The sequence below is a fragment of the Pinus tabuliformis genome, chromosome J (assembly GCF_031772625.1).
Source record: "Pinus tabuliformis cultivar Carrire ecotype Pingquan chromosome J, CPIR1, whole genome shotgun sequence".
Lineage (NCBI taxonomy): Eukaryota > Viridiplantae > Streptophyta > Pinopsida > Pinales > Pinaceae > Pinus > Pinus tabuliformis.
The window spans coordinates 1479017087-1479040925 of NC_142295.1; the positions used below are offsets into that span (position 1 = coordinate 1479017087).

The window sequence follows — 23839 nt, forward strand, 5'->3', positions numbered from 1 at the left end:
AGAAGAGGGTTGACGAGGAACCTTAAGTGAGTCTTTGATCTTGGGTTAGATATCTCATCTTGAATTGATTCAATAAGAAGAATAGTGTTGGGTTTTCCCTTGTTAAGGGATTTTGCCCTGGCTTGAAAGCCTAAATTTCTGTGTCTCTTACTTCTTTTTGTATCTTGGATTAACCGTTTGTGTAATTGCTTGATGAAGAAGGAACATGAATAAACAAAAGAAAGAAGATTAATTAATCACATGTAATTACCAAGTAAGAAAATCTAATAGCCATTGATTTTCTAACATGGAATCACACCTATGGTGAACAGGAGACACCTTTACCAGACAAAAGAAAGAAAGATCATCATTATAGCAGCTCAAGAATATCACTTTTGCAGCCATATTTGAAGATCTCTTTTAGCAGCAGCTCACCTCCAATTCATTTTGTCTAATCCAATGGTATATATGTGCAAAGAAAGCAGTAAGTTAGAAGGAGCATCCAACTTCAAGGCATGGAAAAAGAGAATTGATAAAGCCCTTGGAGAGAATGATGTCATGAAGTTCATTCTCGGAAAGGTACCTACTCCAAATGAGAATAATGCCCAAGAAGTTGAAAACTATGAAAAAGGAGAAGTTAAGGCTCAAAGAATTCTCTGAGTCTATCAAATACCGCCTTGTCACTTTTGTATCAGAACTATCTACGCTTAAAGAAATTTATGATACCTTGGTGAAATTATACTCCGTCAGTACAACAGGTTACATGATAGCCTTGAGGACTCAACTATATCAATCAAAAATGACAGAAATCATGAAGCTATCAAAAATCAAAGATCAACTCCTAGAAGTTGGTGAGAAAATCTCTAATTCATAATTAATTATAGTGGCAATCAATGCCTTACCAAAAGAGTGTTAGCTTTTGTAGCATCGAACAACTGTTGTAGTTTCGACTTTGGTCAGAGAGGCTAAGGAACACATTATCTCCAAAACCCAGAAAAAGTTGCAAGAGAAAACACCTAGAGATGTTTCAAATAAGTTGATTTATCATAATTAAATATTTCCTAAGTCTAACTTAGGAAAAGTGATTAATTAATAGTAATTAATTGAGAAAGGTGAAAATTCTCTAGAAATTCACACGGATCGAGTTACAGATGATCTTAGTCATTGATGGGGATCTAATCATTATCATTGGTTCACCAACGAGAGATTATAAGAGCAACTACAGAGACCGAGCAGGGAAAAATAGTTCAAGCTAGAAGGGACGCAGAGACAGAGATGGAGCAAAGTCAGTGATTTTGGAAAGGCAACCGCAAGAGGCAGAGTTATTCCACTAGAGGCTGCATAGGAACTACGCAGGCGACTTCAATGAGGCAATTCGATTTGGCTGAGCAAGAAGTCGATTCAATTGTCGGAAGCCAAGATAATTTTCCAGAGGGCCAAAGAATCACTTCCATAGGCAGCAGCGGGTAGGACAACTCGATCAAAGGCGGATTCAGGCTATGTGTGTGAGGGTCTACGCAAGCACTACGTAGATGACTGCACAAGGGTTCTTGGTGGGCTAGTTTTTTGAAGCAGGTTGTGTCAGGATTGCTTGTGGACAAGGGGAAAATTCCCTTAATAATTTTGGCCAAATTATTTGCTGAGGATTTCCGATTTGGCATCCAAATTTGTACTCAGAAATTTCATTACTGCATAATAATAATAAAATCGTCATCTACTGCACCAGTTTTCCCACATTGGGATTTTTCGAGGATAATTGTCCAAAAATAATGGTGTCATTTTTATTGTGTGTGTGTGGTCTATTTTCTCAGTTCCAACTTTATTTCCGCAATGCATTTTATTTTTGGTGAAAATTGCAGTTATGATTTTATTCGTTGTTTGCCATAATAGCAAATAAACTGCAGATAATAATATTCAATTAGAAGAATAATTTCTAGTAGCTGTAATAGAGTGAAATTTTTACATGGTATCAAAGCAGTAATGAATACAGATCAGTGGCTCAAAAGCGAGGAGGAAATTTGTGAAGGTTTAAAGGGAGCTCTGCAACACAATTTCTAAATTCGCGCAAATGGTCAACCAGGCAGTTCAAATTGCTAAGCAGGGGTTCGATTTCCAGTTGCGCGTGCAAGGAGAGATCAATAGCAATTTGAGCAGGCAGTGGTGTTGCCAGGAAGCAATTCCGATGAACAAATCAGTCAATTTTCTTAGCAAACCTGGGCGCAGTTATTTTTTGCAGTAATTTTGCAATAGCAAAATCAGCGCCAGGTGGAAGAGAAATGGATTCACAAAGGGATTTTCCGAGAGGGTTTTAGATTCAGTTCTATGAAGGAAATCTGTGATTTCCAGTAGCTAAAGGTAGCAACCGAAGGAAGAACTGTGCATTCCAAGAGGGAGTGTGTGTAGCTAAGCAAATAACCAAGCAATTAAGGAAGAGATTCCTATTTATATTCCCAGTAGTGAGTTTTGCATAAATGGCCTCCGCAGGACTTCAAGATCAAAATAGACTAGATGGAGCCTCGAATTATTGTATCTGGAAAGTCAGAATGTCTTTCCTACTAGATGAGCATGTTATGAAGATGTATGCAGAGAGAGTTGTAGCCGTACTAACAAACCCGCAATATCTAGAGAATTGCAATAAGGAGATCGCCAAGGAAAAATTGTTGATCCTTGATATTGTTCAGGAACATATAGTCTCACACTTAGCGGCCAAGAATACAACCAAAGAAATGCGGGATGCAGTTGCTACGCTTTTCCAAAATCCTTCCAATAACCGAAAGATGTTCTTGAAAGAGAAGTTGAGGACCACCAAGATACACAAGGGTGAAGGGGTAACTCCTCATCTCAACAGGGTTCAAAATGTCCAAGACAAGCTTGTCACAGTTGGAGAAGCACTTCAAGAGAGTGAGCTAGTGTGTACAACTCTCAATGGTTTCACCCTGCAGTGAGATACCTTCATCCAATGTATCACTGGAAAAGATAATCTATCGAGATTGGATCAATTATGGGCAGATTTCATGTAGGCAGAGATAAGGCTTGCTCTAGTTTAGAGCAATAACAGTGGCAGCGATATCAAATGACCAAAGGGTGTGAAGGAAGAGGAGAATGTAGCCCTTGCATCAAAGGGGAAGGCAAAGAAAGGTCCCAGTTAGGGACAAGGCTCACAGGGAGGAGAAAAGAAAAAGAAGGATCTGTCGAAGATCAAGTGCTTCAGATGTGGTGAGTTTGGTCACTACAATACCCAATGTCTGAAGAGAGAGAAGGTCAAGAAGGAGAAGCAGGAGTAGGCAACAGCTTCGACAGAGATCAAGAATTTATCTTCCAAGTTGGAGGATGAATTTGCACTATATGCAGCTATACCTCTAGGAGAGAGGTGGGGATACATTAAGCTCTACACCCCAGAGTTCCAGAGATTTGGGCAGCGTCCATAGAGGAGCAACAAAAATTGCAGTTTACTCCTCATATGGATCATTACCCTTGCTACAAGGACCCACAATATTAAGTAGCAGTTAGATAAGTGTTCATGATGGCGTAGTCATATCTTGAGGGATTCACACCTATTGTTTCGATGCATCGTTGATGTTATTGTTCTCTCTACATAATTGCTAATGATGAAATGATCTTATGGGGTGACTATTATATGAAAATGTTGAAAAAGTTTGAAAATGCAATTATCTATAGCAGAGAACAATCTAGCCCTAAAAATTAACACAACTCAGCCCCTCTTAATCAATTCGAACCTCCTCTGTGACCCTGAATAGACCCACATATGCAGCCACAGCAAATAACTCAGCCTCCTCTGGCGAATCACATTGAGTGGGAAATTAACTTAGCCTCCTCTAGAAATTTGACCTTCACTAGCAAACTCGGCTTGTCCTGTGCAATTCTATCACTTTGGCAAACTCACACTTGCTCTGGCAACACAGCTTCACTGAATCAATTTGCACTATTGAGGAGACTTAACCTCTGCAGATAAAATTGATCTCCCTCTATCACTAAGAATCTGGAAATCTTTGTGAAGAAATATCTCTTTGGCAACTCGACCTTCAATCACTGTTGAAGCCAACTACTGGTGTCCCCCATTTTATCACTAAACCATTGCTATCACTACAATTTGTTTTGTCTCAAAAAGCCCCATCGATCTCCTCTTATAATCTCTCGTCGAGCAATCAATGACCATGATCTAATCATAGTCAATGGCTAAGCTCATCTTGACTTCATTCAATCACTTTTCTAGAAGTCACTAGAGAGAAATCGAGTTGTCTCAATTAATCCCAATTAATTAACCATTTTTCCTAAATTAGACTTAGGAAAATAACTAAACCAGCTAATTAAATCTAATTAAAACAATTTTCCTTAGAAACGTTTCCTAGGTATTGAAGATAATTAATCCATCTGGGTTTCTAGCTTCATAGACATCCCCTGAGACTAGATTGTTTGTCCAAGCTACACAAACTAACACCAAGGAGATATCCATACCATATGCACAGATTGTGTATATATTATAAATTACAAGAGATGCAGCCACATATGGCAAAAAAAACTAGGCATAATTGCACACCCATGAACACTGGAAACTATGCATGCACACCTATATGCTTTAAATCCAACTGTTGATCATCTTGCCAAGCAAGTTTCTTTCCTTGGTGCAGGTGAAAAAATATATACAGATGACATCTCATGTATTTTTTCCAGTACTTTATCTCATTTTCATTACAAATATATGAATAAATAAACACAAAATTTGGAAAAAAAAATCAGGAAACCAGGGTGGTTATCTGAACCACATCAACACCCATCAAAGAAACTAAAAAGTAAACAATCCCTTTTGATTAACGTATAAGTATGGTATAAATCAGCTATGAGAAAAATCACTTTAAGAATGCCTGACCTCTTAAGGGCAGCTGTCAAATCTGGTTCCTCCTTGTAACTGAATGCATCATCAAAGCCTAGTTTATTTTTCAGCAACTCCACCTGCATGACACCAACACATAAGAAGTTAGGAAAATGTACAAATACATCATTCATGACTATTAGGTCCGAATGTGCATTCTGTGGCTTTCTAGGTATCCTTCTGACACAATGTAAATCTAGTCTTTATAGATAGTTCAACTTGTGATTCCATATGCCACAAGAACTAATGGGAGCCTTCAATTTCGGACAACTGAAAGACAGTACAAATTGGCAAGGCTATTCCTTATTCAGATTATGTATTATCCACAATTTTAAATTTGAATGTGCTTTAACTGAATGTCAAGTGCCAGGTTGATATAGCATGAAGGTGTCTAGTAATAAAGTTTACTACTCAATGTATATGGTTTAATTATGGATATTTGAAAATGCCCATTGCCGATGTACCATACTGAATGATGTGGCCATTAAATTTCAAACAATGCACGAACACAGAATTAGATAATTAGTAGAGCATCACCTTTTGTTTGCTTCCAGCACTCCCAACAACATAACACCCATGCAACTTTGCGAACTGTCCGACAAGCTGTCCAACTGCTCCAGAAGCTGCAGAAACAAAAACCTTTTCACCCGCTTTAGGAGATCCCACCTCATAAAAACCAACATACGCTGTGAATCCAGGCATTCCTGCAACATTGTTTGCGTTAACAACTAATAATACCAGTTGTTGATGGTCAAAAATATCTGGAAATGGCAACAATTTTCTGAAGATATAAACCTTGAACAAGTATTAATATGTTGAGTTATTTAGTTGAGAGCACTATAAAATCAAAAGAACTGTCATAAATAACTAACACAAGAGACCTCCAGCTGATACAGTGCATGACAAAAACTGAAAGGTTATTTCTAACAGGTTTTAAAGCTTATTGTTGAGTGTTCAGTCAGATAGATTCCAACTTGAACTAGATTCAAAGCTAGTTCATGTTTTAGAAAAAAAAAATGTTACTGCATATAGCCAAGATGGCCCAACAAAGTCAAAATACGAGCCGAAGGGAACCATATTTATGTTTTTCACAAAAGGAAAGAGTTGGGATTTCAAGGGCTGTAATCAGATGGAAGGAAATTGGAGGGCCAAGTGCAAAAATTAGAAGGGCCCTGCATGCACTAATAAACACACAGCAAGTGTGAACAAGACGGTGACAAAGGAAGGCCTATGTTTAAATTGATAATTTTGGTTACATATAAACAGGCAATGTAAACTGCTCATTTGATACCATTACTCTGGATTATTTTTTTAAGAAATACTTCATATATTTACAGAAAACTAAAGTAATAAAGTGGGAGGGTATGTATGATGGTATTTACATGCTCTTCGTCAGAAACTTAGAAAGCAATAAAATCCAAATAGCTGGCTGTATCTAACCCCTTGGCATCTTTGATCAACAGAAAGCCTTCACCTAACAGCTGCATACTTGCCTATTCTCTACATAATTGACAAAATGCAGACAATGAGCTAACCTGACTCTCAAAATCATATTTTCACTTAAGTGTTAAAATTCTTGAACCTAGCACCCTGGCAATTTACTACCTGGCAGATTACAGATCTACAGAATAAAAGAACAATTGGGATCTTAACAAAACTTAAAGAGTGGAAGCAAATGAAACAACCAATCTCAATCACATAAGCGCACAGAAATTTTCTTCCCAATCAAACAGTTGATTAATAACTCAGAACCTACTCAAGCTCCCTTACTGGGGAGATGGCCCTCTAAAGAAATTACATATACAACAATGAACCTGAATCTTATCCAGAGGATCAAGCCATAGATCTGTCCTTCAATCTATCTCCTGGCTGAACTGGATCTCCCTTGCTATTCCTTGCACCTTCCTTGAACCCAACACACTTGAATGTTAGTCCTTCTCAGCCCAACCACTGAGAATCAAGATCTAACTCTCACTATGTCTTCTGCTCAAGATGTCTTGTGTGTCTTCTCCCTTAGCCTAGCCCTTCTTTAATACAGTTGAGTTATGATCAAATCCACAACCCTAATCTCCAAAGTAGTTGACGATTGAGATCAAATCTCAACATCCCTTGAGATCAATGGTTGAGATTTATCTAATTCACTAATGCAAAAACATTTGCATTTCATTAGATTAAGTCACTTTTGACTTATAAAAGAAATTCCTTTAATCACTAATGTAATTGTTAATGTTAAGGGCATATTAGGGGACTTCCGCACGCCCAAAATGTAACAACCCATCTCGATTCACGAGTAGCATAGCAATATTAGCATGTATACGAGGCATGCATATGATAGCTACATATGCATGCATAGCATATATCGCACTAGTATACATATTAGCTAATATTGGAAAATGTCTAAGTATAGAGTAATGAATTAATTATTGAAGTACGATGCAAATACTAAATACCTAACTCACTAGAACATAATGAATATGTAGAGTGGGGCACTAACTATACCACCCCTATAATATGAAACCAATTAAAGTACTATTCAATATATATATATATATATATGTAGAGTGGGGCACTAACTATACCACCCCTATAATATGAAACCAATTAAAGTACTATTCAAAATATATATATATATATATATATAGATAGATAGATATATACACAAAGGATTGTATAAGATAAAAGTGAAAATAAAATAAATAGCATTTTTATATTAACTAAAAGAATTGTTAGGATATTCCGACACATAGGAAATAGTTAACTTGGTCTAGTGTAGAGCTAGGTAAAGTGTGTTTTTTTACTATGTACTTTTGTAACTTACAATCCGACGGTCACGATATGTAGTGATCCGACGGTTCATTCTCTCCTCAGTATTACTAACACTTGATCCATGGCTTAACACCCGATTGGTCTGTTGACCACTACCGGTCAACTACCCATGCAGTACACCCCCTTTTCTTTGCAAGAAAGGGGCAGCACCTGATCAGCATGTCCGTGCCATCCTGCAGTCATCAGCAGCTTGATCATTTTGATTGTAAACTCAGTCTGCATGTATGAATTGTAAATAATCTTAGCAGATATGAGTCGTGTATGTGAATTGCCTAGGTGGACCTAACTTTCTAGTGGTAATCTACGTCCCGGAAGGTTTTTCGTCTCACCGATCCATGATCGGCAGAGTTTTCCTTCAGCCTGACCCCAAAGCCGGGATGGATTTTGTCATTATAACTTTAGGAGAATCCTAGTGTGTTAATCTGCTAGATTATAGTTGTGTCGCAGAAACTGGGTGATTTGTGAGGGTCTATGTTAAAGGGGTTTTCTCCCTTAAGATATAAATTGTAAAAGTCATGATGTAATGTGTCTTGAGGGTTGAAAATGTTTTAAATCCCCTCATGTGTCCTAAGTCCTAGGTCCTAGGTGATGTTTCCGAAGGCTTAGTTCGATGATCCATTTTAAAATGAATTAAAAAAAATAAAAGTTAATAATAATAAAATAATAAAACAAATAAAAATTAAAAAATAGAGAAAAAACCCTAACTAATAAAATAATAATATTTTAAGTGATTGAATGCAAAATATTATTTTTAATAAATCGACGGATGAGATCAAGAGATGTCTTGATCCTCATCAACGGTCGAGATCATTTCGACATGGATCACTCGAACTAGCCGTTGGGATCATTTCCTTTAAATAGGGTGCTAGGGGTCATTTCAAAAAAATGGAAATCTGATCTGTGAGTCTGGTACTGAGGAAGCTCTCTTGTAAATCTGTTTCTGGTTAATAAAAAAAGACTTTGGGGTCCATATCTTGCTGGTGTTACTCTCTTGAAATGCTGTGAGATTGTTTAATTTTCTGCATATTTTATTTTCAGCCATTAATAATAGCTAATTGTAGAGTATTGTGAGCACAGGTATCTTGCTCACTTGCTAGGGTTTGAGTGTTGTTAGGGTTTCTGAAGTAATGGCAGGTATCTCCATTACTTTTTGAGATCTAGCAGCATTTTTGCCCTCTTTACTGATGGTTGTTTTGAGCTGTGCAGAAAACCCTTTCTGAAGGAAATTTGTGGGCGTTCGGGGAAGTTCTCGGCTGAACCAGCCAACTCCCGCAAGCATTTTTTGGTGAGCCCAGTTGGATTTGATCCTGGGTCTATCATTCGGTTTATTTTTCTAATTTGCATGAGAGATTTTCTGAAGTCCTTCACAGTGAAAATCTGAAATCTTTATTTCTTTAAAATTTTCCTGTGCTCATTGGTGAATCTGGCTGTTAAGGGGCCAAAAATTTGTACATTAATCAGTTGTTTTAGGGTTTCAAATTTTTCTGATCTAGGGTTTCAAATTTTTTGCTTTATGCAGTTTTCATTAGGGTTTTGTCTTTTTTGCAATTGCAAGACCGCCGTCAGACTTCTCGCCCACGCAGTCTTATCCCTTCCCTTTTGTGTTATCAAAACTTCTGAGCATATATGACGTGGGTAGAGATCGGGCGTGGCTGGAAGATATCAGGACGTCAACAAATTTATATAGCTACACGCAGATAGCAAAGTTTTCTAACGATATAGCGTGAGATCTGTTGCATAGTGCGTGGATTTAATTCAAGGCTGCGTCGAATATCGTTCGTTACAAAGAATCGTTCTCAAGCGTGACTGCGTTTCACTGTTCGAATCTCCGGGCTCATCATTTCACACGCAAACTCTTCAGTCAAAGGCTCAGCATCAGCTCCGATCTATCCACACACAGAAATCAGGATTTCTAAAAGCGTGAGGTGAAAATACATATCCGCGCTGCTATCGGAGATTTATTCACCGTGAATCCATCTGCAAATCGATCCAAAATTCCTCAGATTTGATCCAAGCACAAATGCTCTGGTTATCTTTCAGCGTATGCATTGCCGGTGTGAAATGTCTGCATGTTATCAGATTGCTGTGCGTGGATCTGGTTAAACGTTTCGGTCATAAATAACGCAGCCAGCGTGATCAGGTTACCAGAGTACATCAACGCGCGTTGGATTTTCCTCATCGACATTCGCGTGGCCAGGTCATGGTTTTTCTGGGTTGCTATCCTTCAAACGCAGTAAATGTATCATGTTATGCATAGTGTAGTCGTTTATTTGGTTACGGTTTAGTTAGATTAGAGTTCCATTAAATTTTCGATGTTATTCCTTTTTTTTTTTTTTAGTATATATTTTAATGATTATGCTTTTAGGTTTTAAGTTTAGCGTTCATTTAGATTTAGATTTAGATTTAGGAGTTACCTTTTTTTTATTTTTTTAGAATTCGTTTAGATTTTTTTTTTATTTTTTATTTATTTGTATTTCATTTATTTATTTTATTAAGGTTTTGATATAGTTTTAATAAAAAATAAAAAGATCTTTCTTTTAGGGTTTTAGATTTAAAATTTTAATTTTTTGTTTTAGCATAGATATTTTTAGTTTAAAAAAAAATAAAAATAAAAATAAAAAATTTTGGATTTAGCTTAGATTTAGTTTTTTTTTTTTTTTTAGTTTTAAATTTTATTTTTGTTTAAAAAAAAAATTGAAAAAGTAACAAAAAAAAATAAAAAAATTTGCCATGATCCAGTTGTTTTCGGGAATCATCAGGTTATATCTTTCATGCTGAGATCTAAATTTTCAAGTCGAGATACGAATATGATATCTGGTGAATGATTTACGATCCTCGTGGTGGTTTAAAGCATTTATCTTTTTCAAAATTCTCAGTTGCTGGATATCGTTTTGGTCATTGTGATTTCGCTGATACCCTTTGATGACAAATGATTGCTGTTCACGGTTTATTTTTTCTATATCATCTAACAAGTAACCATTTTAACCACAATCTCTTAAGGCACTGGTCTGCTAAATTAATCAAATCCATCTAGTGCTTTTCATAGCGTGTCTCGTGTCTCCCAACCAACTGGTCGACAGTTGGTCTCATCATCTCACAGGGACTACCCCCCTTAGCCGCGGGAGACAGGCTTAAACGGAGGGATCGGGGATCAGGGTGACAGCCCCCGGTCTGAGGGTTGTCGTGTCAATCCGCGCGACAACATGGTCCATGATCTCTATTTAAAGAGCATGGGGGGTCATTTGTAGGGTAACCGTTCATGAGAGAAGCTTATGTAAATTTTCATTATTTTATTAATAAATTGCTTGAAGTGGCCGCATTGGCTCAGGCCTTGGACTGTTTCCCTCTTTGAGGGTTTTAACCACGTCAAGAATACCGGTATATTGATCTGTGATCTGTTTGGGTTTTTCTTATGCGTATGCTCTTTTCTGCCGCGCCTTAGTATGATCTCAGAAAATCAGAAACATTGAGGAAAATATTTAGTTTCCGGTTAAAGCTAACTTCAAGCCGTAAGGTTTGTTCGAGTTTTGTAGTTTTTGTTTTGTAGGCAAAAAGGAGTTTTTTCAAGTAAGCACGCACCCCAAAGTTTCAGTGACTAAAAAAAAAAAAACCTTCCTCTTTTCCAAAAATTACTAACCTTTTAAACTAGCTCACTTGGTCCAAAGTTACTTTATGAGAATAGAGGTCTTGAGTTCAAGTCTTTTTTTTTGTTGAGTGACTTTTTCAAAAAGCACATGTAACTTATGTTTTAAAGTTACTTTATGTAAAAGTGTTCTCACCCATTATAAAAAAGTGATCACTTATAATTCTAAAGTCTCTTTATCTTTATTTTAAGTTACAATTTAGTGGATAACTCATAGAGTACCATTGTAAAAGTGACCTTCACTTATTTATAAAAGTAAGTCACATATTTTTTTTAAAGTGAGCTAATTAGATTAAGTTTGGAAGGGGGAGGGGAGGGGAGATTTTTTTTAAATATAACATTATCATTCATTTCCGCACATTCACGCACCTCGTTGGCATCTTCAACAACTTTTATTCAAAAACCTATAACTTCTTCATCCAGAAGTCGTTTTCGAAGCCGTTTTTTTTAATCAGCCTATTTTTTCGAGATCTTTCCATTGGAACACTTATTTTCAGCATCTACAGCTTCAGTTTCTGTTAAAATGGAAAATCCATCCCAAGTTATTCTTGACAGCACCAACTACTTCAAATGGTGATCCTACATTATGGATTTACTTAGAAGTAAAAGTCTTTACAGAATAGCCTCAGGCCAAGAAACCAAACCTAAAGATAAAGATAAGGCAGCCAAATGGGAAAATAGGAAAGATCAAGCACGTGGGTTGATAGGGATGTCTATTTCTCTAAACCTTAGATTCCATATCGCAAAACTTGATACCCTTAATGAAGCAATGAAACAACTCACTAAAATTTTTGGAATTAAAAATGAAATTAGAGCCCATCAACTTGAAAATGAGTTGCTTACGTTGGACCCCAATAATTTTTCTTCCATTGAAGATTTTTTGTCCAAGTTCAAGATCCTTAGATTTCTCTTGGAAGGTGTTAAGGTTAAGAAAGAAGATGGTAGTCTTATCTATTCCGTTCTTACTAAGTTGGGACCAGCCTACTCTGTGTTTGTTTCCACCTTCCATTCTATAAAAGAAGCCTTCATTTCTCAAGGACAAGACTACAAGTCCCCTTCCTTTGATGCCTTTCGAGATTCTTTAATAAGAGAACAAGAAAAACTCTTACATCTTGGTCTTCTTAATCTTGGAAACTCTTCTAAGAAAGCCTTAGCCGCCCAGCAGCAGCCAAATTCAAGGAATCCTGAGAAGTCGTATCCTAAAAAGAATGGTCCTAAACCAAACAAGGGTCCTAAGCAATTTCAATCTCAAAATGAAAAATCATTTCAACAAAATGATAAGGCAAATAAAAACAAAGGGAAGAAGACAGATAGACATTGCCACTTTTGTAATCGAGATAACCACTTAGAATCCAAATGCTTTAAGAAAATGGAAGCCTTGGAAGCAGCAATGAAAAAGCATAACATCCATTTGGAGCACTCTTCAACTTCAACTTCATCTTTAGGAATAGCACTTTCTGCATGTGGTTGTCAAGCATCTCAATCTGGATATGCACTAAATGTATCTTCTTCTTCTCATTCTCATGAGTGGCTCATTGATTCTGGAGCTTCTTATCACATGGCCAAAAACAAGGCCATGTTTTCTTCTTTAAATGATTGTAACACCAAAAATATATATGTTGGTAATGATAGATCTCTTAGTGTTGTAGGGACTGGAACTGTTCATATAGACAATGGTCAATTTGATGATGTATTATGTGTTCCAACCTTATTCGGCAACCTTCTACTTGTATATTAGATAACTCATTCGGGTGAACGTAAAATCGTTGAATTTTCACGTCACGATGTTGTAATTAAGGACCTAAGAGATCCTAGACAGATTTTAGCTACTGGCATTGCTGATGATTCTACATGGTTGTATAAGTTTAACAATGGGTCCTCCTCAAGATCCTCCCCCACCTTCTCAAGATCCTCCTTCAGCTCCTCAGCTTCCAAAATGGATCCATGCTACTTGGGATGCAGTAGGTGCTCTTGCCGGTGGTCCTACAAATCAGCGACGTACACGTTCTTAGTTCGATAGACCCTCTTCTTTACTGGCTCAAGCTTCAGCGAATTATGATCCTGACACCTTTGCAGAAGCTTCAGGCCATCCAGATTGGGATGCAGCTATGAATGAAGAATATCGTTCATTATTGGCAAATGATACATGGGATCTTGTTCCTCTACCAAAGGGACGAAAACTTGTTAGATGCAAATGGGTTTACAGAACCAAGTATGGACCAGATGGAAAAGTTGATAAACATAAAGCTCGTCTTGTTGCTAAGGGTTTTTCACAAGTAGAAGGCATTGACTATACTGAAACCTTCTCCCTTGTTGCCAAAATGAACTCTATACGCCTTGTTCTTTCCCTTGCTACCTCTTTCAAATGGGAAGTCCATTAGATGGATGTTAAATCTACCTTCTTACATGGGGACTTACATGAAGAAATCTATATGGAACAACCTACTGGCTTTATACAAACAAACTCCAGCCTTGTATGTCGGCTTAAGAAATCCCTTTATGGTCTCAAGCAAGCCCCTCGGGCTTGGTATGCCAAAATGGATAGCTTTCTTTTAGAAACTGGCTTTTCTAGGTATCATTCTGACAATACTGTCTACACCAAGAAAGTGGGCAAGTCTCTTATCATTCTTGTTCTTTATGTTGATGATCTTATCCTTACTAGTAGTGATCCCAACCTTATAAACCATGTGAAGGCCAGCCTTAAAAAGAAGTTTGAAACGACAGACTTAGGACACTTGCATTATTTTCTTGGTCTTCAAGTCTTGCAATCCAAGGAAGGTATTTCCCTTTCCCAGTCCAAGTATGCCTGTGATCTTCTACACCATTTTCACATGGAAGACTGTAAGCCAGCCCCTTCTCCCTTTAAGTATGGAGCCAAATTTTCAGTCACTTGTACTTCCCCTGGAGTTGATGCTACCTTATACCGTCAACTTGTAGGAAAACTTTTGTATCTGACCCATACTCATCTTAACCTTTCCTTTGTTGTTGGCCTTATTGCTCAGTTTATGCAAAACCCACATGAAAATCGTTGGAAAGTAGCTAAAAGAATACTTCGTTATGTTCGAGGTACAATTCAGTTTGGGATTCATTACAGTGCAGAAACATCTCCTCTATTGGTTGGTTTCATTGATTTCGATTGGGCTAGTGACCTTAATGATTGGAAATCTATTGCAAGTTATGTGTTCAATCTTGGTTCAGGACCTATTACATGGGCTTGCAAGAAACAAAGTGCCATTTCTCTTTCTTCAACAAAAGTAGAGTATCGTGGCACAGTAGAAGCTAGTAAGGAAGCCCTGTGGCTTCGTCAGATCCTATCAGAGTTTGGCTTTCAGCAGCAACATCCGACTACACTTTGGTGTGATTATCAAAGTGCCATTCAACTATGCAAAGATCCAGTCCAACATCAGCGCAGCAAACACATTGAACTGCACATGCACTTCATCAGAAAACTCATTCATGACCATGTTCTTGAAGTGCAATATTGTTCAACAGATGATCAAGTTGCAGACATCTTTACAAAGGCTCTCACAGAGGCGAAGTTTACTAAACTTCGATTTATGGTTGGAGTTCAGGAAGTTGTCACTAAGGGAGGATAGGCTCTAGTGCCTCCTTCCTTCTCCTATTGTGTCATATTTGTACATCCTTCAATCTTATCCCAAGTTGTTCTTAAGGGGGGATGTTAGGATATTCCAACACATAGGAAATAGTTAAGTATAACTTGGTCTAGTGTAGAGTTAGGTAAAGTGTGTTTCTTTACTATGTACTTTTGTAACTTACAATTCGATAGGCACCATATGTAGTGATCTGACGGTTCATTCTCTCTTCGGTATTACCGACACTTGATCCGTGGCTTAACACCCGATTGGTCCATGATCTCTATTTAAAGAGCATGGAGGGTCATTTGTAGGGTAACTGTTCATGAGAGAAGCTTATGTAAATTTTCATTCTTTTATTAATAAATTGCCTGAAGTGGCCGCGTTGGCTCAAGCCGTGGACTATTTCCCTCTTTGGGGGTTTTAACCACGTCAAGAATATTGGTATATTGATCTCTGATCTGTTTTTGAGTGGTGTCCTTTGGTTTTCTATCTGAGAAACTTACCCTGTGAATTCCTTCAAGAATTATGCATTTTATTTAACAAAGAAATATAACATAAAACTATATCAAGAAAAGGAACAAAATAATATAATTAAAAAGGCATATGACAAACATTGAATAAAGTTCTTAAATAAAATATAAGGACTAAAATAGTTGACAAAACCTATTTCTTAAAAGTAAAAAAAATCAATTCAATTTAACCAAACAATGTTATTAAAATGAAAGGTGACTGCCTCTAAAGATCATTCAGTCCACGTAACCATACAGGTGCAAGGAAAACAGATGGATAGCGAATGTTGAGACGGTGGAAGGAGGGAAAGACGGTGGGGTTTTGGAGATATAAGGAGAAGCAAGGGAGTACAAAAAGGGGGAAGAATTTTTGGGAAAAACAGAGGATGAATTCTCAACAGAGAGCTATAGACAGAAAGTGAGGACTGAGTCTTGATTATTCTTGAAGCTTTTGGGCATGGGGGCTAGAGTGCTTCAATTTCAAGTATTCTAGAGTTGGATACCGAGATTGTGCCCAGTTTGGCAGAGAGGTTTTGGTCTTTTGGTAATGGGAGAGAGAACGGGAGCCACAACGAATCAGAAACAGCTTCAAAGACAATCCCAGGTAGGTATTCAATAGTAAATTGATAAATTTTGGTTTTAAAATTACATATACACTGGTATATTCTGAGTATAAATTTGTTAAACCCTAATTCACTAATGCAAAAACATTTGCATTTCATTAGATTAAGTCACTTTTGTCTTATAAAAGAAATTCCTTTAATCACTAATGTAATTGCTAATGTTAAAGGCATATTAGAGGACTTCCGCACGCCCAAAATGTAACAACCCATCTCGATTCACGAGTAGCATAGCAATATTAGCATGTATACGAGGCATGCATATGATAGCTACATATGCATGCATAGCATATATCGCACTAGTATACATATTAGCTAATATTGGAAAATGTCTAAGCATAGAGTAATGAATTAATTATTGAAGTACTAAGTAAATACCTAACTCACTAGAACATAATGAATATGTAGAGTGGAGCACTAACTATACCACCCCTATATTATATAACCAATTAAACTTTTAAAGTATTGTTCAAAATATATATATATATATATATATACACACACACAAAGGATTGTATAAGATAAAAGTGAAATTAAGAATAATTTTTTTATATTAACTAAAAGAATTATGCATTTTATTTAACATAAAACTATATCAAGAAAATGAACAAAATAATATAATTAAAAAAGCATATGACAAACATTGAATAAAGTTCTTAAATAAAATATAAGGACTAAAATATTCGACAAAACCTATTTCTTAAAAGTAAAAAAAAACAATTCAATTTAACCAAACAATGTTATTAAAATGAAAGGTGACCGCCTTTAAAGATCATTCAGTCCACGTAACTGGACAGGTGCAAGGAAAACAAATGTGATGCAGGAGCATGAGACTTGGAGGGAAAATCTTCAAACTTATTCCAAAAATCCAAAAAAAATCTACAAGCAAAGGAGTGGGGTCCTTTAGCCAGCAATTTCCATGCTTTTCTAGTTTTAGATAAGAATATAATTAAGAATAAAATCATGCTATAATAATCGCTTATGGATAAGTTGTAACAAGCTTTATGCATAATTGCTTTAAATCGCTCTATGTAAAAGGCATGCTTTTGTATGGATAAGGACCGAGAGGATTTATCTATTATTTATAAAATGAAATAACAGGACGCTCTGAGTTAGTGTGCCCAAAAGCATTATCATCTGAAAAAAACCTCTCTCTGTGCATCTAATTTGATGGTTCTCTGTTGACTCGTAATTGTATGCGTGTATCAGTTTTAAGGCTTTCTTCTGAGTCTGAACATCAATGAATTAACCTTATTTCCAAGTAATGTTTTGGTTGAAGCCTTTCGATTGTGTTTTTCATTCATATCAGCGAACCTAGCTCTTTAATTGCTTTAGTTGAGTTTTACGAGTAAAACTTTGTTTTACACAGAGAAATCGTGAAATACTTAGCCAGAACAGAGTTCCGAACTCGAAGTTTTATTGCACGGAGACTATACCCTCGTCGGGCTCGAAACCTTTATCACGTCGCTGAGTGGGAGCGGAACAGAGCTGAACCATTGGAATGCCGAACTCTGATAGCGCAACACTACCGGAGCCGAAACATTATAGGGAGGCTTTAATAACATATCGGGTCCACGATTATTATCGCATTGCAAATTCGGAGCGGAGGAGCCTTGTATTGGGAGTACTAGAATCGCCGATTGCGATCTCCGATAACACTACGTGTTATCGCGTCGGAGAAAGCAACATTGGAAGGACCGATGGTGACCGTCGATAGTGTTAATTGCGTTAAACGCATTTCTTGAATTTAAAGCACCGATAGTTAATTCTTTAGAACTAACAATATAGTGATAATAAGGCGTCGATAGTGTATTTTCGTTCCTTTGGAACGAAAGCCCTTTGCCTGTGTGTATAGCGTTTTTAATGCATTTCCTTTGTTTTAAAGCAACGATACTTTATCACTATAATTCCTATGGGATTATAGTTCCGATAGAGGAAAAACAGGGCTGTGATATGTTTTGTGCCAATAACGAAGGTTGGAGTGTATCAGAGGAAAACTCATGAAGCTGTCAATAGATGACTGATACACCTATTGAAGCAGAAAGAGGAATTCAGCCAAAAATTGAAGAAATTATATCAGGCTTCGGCCATTTGACCATATCACCTGCACCCAGGCCACCATTAGTGGTATCAAAGGCAACCCGCTGACATTGAATTGAATCTCAAAAGCAGGAGAAGGAAAGTTACTATGGCTTTCAGAGTTGGAAGAGGACGAGGACATGGTGGAAGAGGACAGCCTGTTGCAAACGGTGAATTAATGGAAGCTGTGCAACAGATACAAGCTAGATTAGATGCATTAACAACAGGCACAAATATAGATGATGGAGATGTTAGTGAACCTAAGGTTGAAGCTGCGGAGAAAGAAGCTTTAGCAGTTACCCCTGAGATGAGATTCTTCCAGTCAGTGTTGAGATCCACATCTAGGCCAAAGACCGAGGTTCCAATATATGAAGGAGGACTGAATCCAGAAGAATTGATAGACTAGATTAATGGCATGGAGAAATTCTTCGACTATGAAGAAACAGAAGATGAGAAGAAAGTAAAGTTTGTTGTCACCAAGCTAAAAGGCCATGCAGCCCTTTGGTGGGATGGTGTGCAGGGAGAAAGAAAGAGACTTGGCAAGCAACCTATCAAGAATTGGAGCAGGATGGTAACAAAGCTAAGAGGTAAGTTTTTACCAAGTAATTATCAGCAAACCTTGTTTAGACAGATGTAGAATCTTAGACAGAGGTCTTTGACAGTGAAAGAATACACAGAGGAATTCTACAAGGTAAGCATAAGAGCCGGAGAAGCTCAGGATACAGATGAGAAGGTGGCTAGATATGTAAACGGCCTTAGGATGGACATTCAAGATGCGATAAGTATATTGTCTCCTAAAACAGTAGAGGAAGCTTATTAGATAGCACTGAAAGCTGAAGAAAAACTCATGAGGAAGCAGTCTGCCAGAGGGAGAGGTACTTTCCGAGGAAGGGGAAGTCAAGGTGGTAGAGGAAGATCTACAGCACCTAAAGATGGAGCTAGCAGTAGCTCAACCCAGCATGCATCCACAGGAGGTGATGCAAGAGGTAGAGGGAGTTTTTCTAGAGGGAGAGGAGGCAGAGGAAGAGGAAGAGAAGTAAGATGTTACAGATGTAACACACTGGGACATAGAGCCTTTGAGTGCCCAAAGAAAGCAGAAACAAATCAGTGGAATGTTATTCTTGTTCAAGCTGAGGGAGAAGCAACGACAGCAGTTGCAGAAGAAGAAAATATACCAGAGAGAGGAGAATATTTGGTAGTTAATAAAATTTTGCTCAAGCCAGCAAAAGAGATAGTTGAACCATCACAAAGAAAGACTTTATTCAGAACAGTGTGTAAAGTTCAAGGGAAATGTTGTCAGATGATCATTGATAGTGGCAGCACTGATAATTTGGTCTCTACAGAAGTGGTGGAGAAATTGAAGCTGAAGACAATGAAACATCCAACGCCTTACAATGTGTCATGGTTGCAAAAGAGACATCAACTGTTAGTGAATGAACAATGTGAAGTGGAATTTCAGGTGGGCAAGTATAAAGATAAAATTGTATGTGATGTGATGCCAATGGATGTGTGTCACATATTGCTTGGAAGACCTTGGCAATATGACAGAGGAGCCATGCATGATGGAAAAAGAAACACCTACAAGTTTTGAAAGGATGGTGTCAATCATACGTCGCTGCCTCTGCAAGAAAAAGACGTACTAGGAAAGAAGACTGATCCAAAAACTCTGTTATTAGGAGGAAAAGAATACTTGAAGCAGATTGAAGAGAATGAGGTAAATTTTGCTGTAATTTGCAAGCCCAAGGTAATAATGACTTCTACTAAAATTTCTGATTTACCCATTGAAATTCAAGAAATGTTGGAGAAATATTGTGATATTATTGTTGATGATTTGCCAAATGAGTTGCCACCCATTAGAAGAATTAGCCATCATATAGATTTGATTCCTGGAGCAAGTCTACCTAACAAAGTAGCTTATAGAATGACTCTTATAGAAAATGAAGAGGTTAGGATGCAGGTACAAGAATTGCTTGACAAAGGGTTGAATAAAGAAAGCTTGAGTCCTTGTACAGTGCCAACAGTGTTGAGTCCAACGAAAGATGGAGGCTGGAGAATGCGTATAGATTCAAGAGCCATCAATAAAATCACAATCAAGTACAGAATTCCTTTACCTAGAATTGAAGATATAATGGATTGCTTGAGTGGAGCAAAGTATTTTTCAAAACTAGATCTTAAAAGCGGGTATCATCAAATAAGGATAAGAGAAGGGGATGAGTGGAAAACCGCTTTTAAGACAAATGAGGGATTGTATGAGTGGAGAGTAATGCCTTTTGGGTTTTCAAATGCACCAAGTATGTTTATGAGACTCATGAATGAAGTTTTTAAAGATTTTATTGGTAAATTTGTAATAGTATATCTGGACGATATATTAGTTTACAGCAGGTCTAAGGAAGAGCACATGAGGCATCTGAATTATGTCTTACAAAGGCTACAACAGGAGAAATTATTGCTGAATTTGAATAAGTGTTCATTACCTCTTTGACTCTTGAGTCTTTCTTGAATGAACACTTCCTCAAATTCAAAGAGGTAATGATTCAATTTTTGTTGTAGTCGACAGATTTTCAAAAATGGCACACTTTATTCCATGTTATAAGACTAGTGATGCTTCTCACATTGCTAGTTTGTTTTTTAAGGAGGTTGTAAGATTGCATGGGTTGCCTAAGAGTATTGTCTCAGACAGAGATTCCAAATTTGTTGCACATTTCTAGAGGACATTATGGAAGAAGTTGGGAACTAAACTAAGTTTTAGCTCTGCCTATCATCCACAAAATGATGGACAGACTGAAGTTGTGAACAGGAGTTTGGGCAATCTTTTAAGGAGCCTTACTGCAGAACATCCAAAGCAATGGGATCAAGTGTTGGCACAAGCTGAATATGCATATAATGACTCACCTAATAGGAGTACAGGATAGAGTCCATTCCATATTGTTTATGGAATGCATCCAAGAGGAGTATCTGAGTTAAGAAACTTGGGAAAAGATGAGATGAGAAGTGCAGAGGGTGAAGATTTTGCTTCAGAAATGCAAGCAATACATGAACAAGTGAAACAGCAACTGCAGGATATCAACATCAAGTACAAAACCAGGGCATACATAAGAAGAAGAGAGGTGAACTTTGAAGTTCGAGATCTGGTTTTAGCACATCTCAGAAAAGAGAGGTTTCCAAAGAGGGAGTATAACAAATTGAAGTTCAAAAAAATTGGACCATGCAGAGTGTTGAGGAAATTTTCTGCAAATGCCTATGAGATTGAGTTAGCCCCTGATGTTGGAATATCACCAATTTTTAATGTTGCAGACCTATACAAGTATGAAGGTGAAACTGCAGATGATACAACACAAGATCAAGAGACCCAAGAGATTGACTGGGTAAAACAATTACCCACAGCAAAGGAATTGCAGCCAAAAAGAATTCTGGACAAGAAGGTGTTTAGGAAAACAAGGGGACAAGAATACTTCCAGTATTTGGTAAAGTGGAAGGATCAGCCAACCGCTGAAGCTACTTGGGTTACAGAAGACATGCTACAGAAACTGGGCAGTTCTGTAGATGAACTCATGGACAGGAGCCCATGAAGAATTTTGTCCTCAGGAGTCTAATGCAAGAGCATGAGACTTGGAGGGAAAATCTTCAAACTTATTCCAAAAATCCAAAAAAAATCTACAGGCAAAGGAGTGGGGTCCTTTAGCCAGCAATTTCCATGCTTTTCTAATTTTAGATAAGGTTAGAATTAAGAATAAAATCATGCTGTAATAATCACTTATGGATAAGCCGTAACAAGCTTTATGCATAATTGCTTTAAATCACTCTATGTAAAAGGCATGCTTTTGTATGGATAAGGGCCGAGAGGGCTTATCTATTATTTATAAAATGAAATAACGGGACGCTCTGAGTTAGTGTGCCTAGAAGCATTATCATCTGAAAAAAACCTCTCTCTGTGCATCTGATTTGATGGTTCTCTGTTGACTCGTAATTGTATGCGTGTATCACTTTTAAGGCTTTCTTCTGACTCTGAATATCAATGAATTAACCTTATTTCTAATTAATATTTTGGTTGAATCCTTTAGATTGTGTTTTTCATTCATATCAGCGAGCCTGGCTCTTTAATTTCTTTAGTTGAGTTCTGCGAGTAAAACTCTGTGTAATCTGCGAGTAAAACTCTGTTTTACACAGAGTTTTATTGCACAAAGACTATACCTTCATCGAGTCTGAAACCTTTATCGCGTCGCTGAGTGGGAGCGGAACTGGAGCTGAACCATTATCAGGTCCGCGACTATTATCGCATCACAAGTTCGGAGCAAAGGAACCTTGTATTGGGAGTACTGGAATCGCCGATTGTTATCTCCGATAACACTACATGTTATCGCATTGGAGAAAGGAACATTGGAAGGACCAATGGTGACCGTCGATAGTGTTAATTGCGTTAAACGCATTTCTTGAATTTAAAGCGTCGATAGTTAATTCTTTAGAATTAACAATATAGTGATAATAAGGCGCCAATAGTGTATTTCCGTTCCTCTGAAACGAAAGCCCTCCGCCTGTGTGTATAGCGTTTTTAACGCATTTCCTTTGTTTTAAAGCAACGATAGTCTATCACTATGATTCCTATGGGATTATAGTTCCAATATAGGAAAAACAGGCCTGTGATATGTTTTGAGCCGATAACGAAGGTTGGAGTGTATCAGAGGAAAACTCATGAAGCTATCAATAGATGACTGATACACCTGTTGAAGCAGAAAGAGGAATTCAGCCAGAAATTAAAGAAATTATATCAGGCTTCGGCCGTTTGACCATATCGCCTACACCCAGACCACCAAGATGGATGGCGAACACTGAGACGGTGGAAGGAGGGAAAAACGCTGGGGTTTTGGAGATATAAGGAGAAGCAAGGGAGTACAAAAAGGGGGAAGATTTTTTTGGGAGAAACAGAGGAGGAATTCTCAACAGAGAGCTATAGACAGAAAGTGAAGACTGAGTCTTGATTATTCTTGAAGCTTTTGGGCATGGGGCCAGAGTGCTTCAATTTCAAGTATTTTAGAGTTGGGTACCGAGATTGTCCCCAGTTTGGCAGAGAGGTTTTGGTCTTTTGGTAATGGGAGCAGGAGTGGGAGCCACAATGGATCAGAAACATCTTTAGACACAAAATCCCAGGTAGGTATTGTTGTCGCGCAAAGTGAATAAGCACCACGACAACGCTAAGGGTAAGCGTTGTCACTCTCTATCATTACTCACTCTGTTTAGACTCTCTCCTAGGCAAGTCAAGGGGGGTAGTCCCTAAGGTAAATGGACGAAAAACCCTGTGGAACACGGGCTCTAGGGGATTTTAATGATGGACAACTTGATGAATGAATCTTGATTAACTCAGGTTGATAGATTAAACGCCAACGTAAAAAAGACACGACCACAAGATAAAAACAATTATAGACCAGTACCTTTGATATTTGAATTAACCATCAATAAAACAAGTTATCCAGAACAATTTTCAATATGTGACAAAAAGTGACAATCATAAATAATCCATATGCAAGAAATTCTAGATTTAAAATTATTTTCGCTCACTACCCAAATCTAGGTTTAATAAATTTACTTCAAAAGTCAAATATGATTAAAATGTTTATCACACTAGACTATAAAAGAATCATGAAAATTTAAGATTTAGCGTTTAACATCAGAAACACCAAGGAATTTAAAACTAGCATTTC

At 37.4% G+C, this 23839-nt stretch overlaps 1 protein-coding gene across 1 annotated transcript in view; it reads right to left on the minus strand.

Moving 5' to 3' along the window:
• The window catches only part of LOC149232970 (2-alkenal reductase (NADP(+)-dependent)-like), a 190626-nt gene that overhangs the window by 75398 nt on the left and 91389 nt on the right, over positions 1-23839 (minus strand). Inside the window, exons 4-5 of the mRNA XM_089379617.1 lie at positions 5408-5574; positions 4868-4950 (exon numbers count right to left, since the gene is read on the minus strand). Of these exons, the coding sequence (XP_089235743.1) occupies positions 4868-4950; positions 5408-5574 (250 nt within the window). The remainder of the gene's footprint in view (positions 1-4867; positions 4951-5407; positions 5575-23839) is intronic.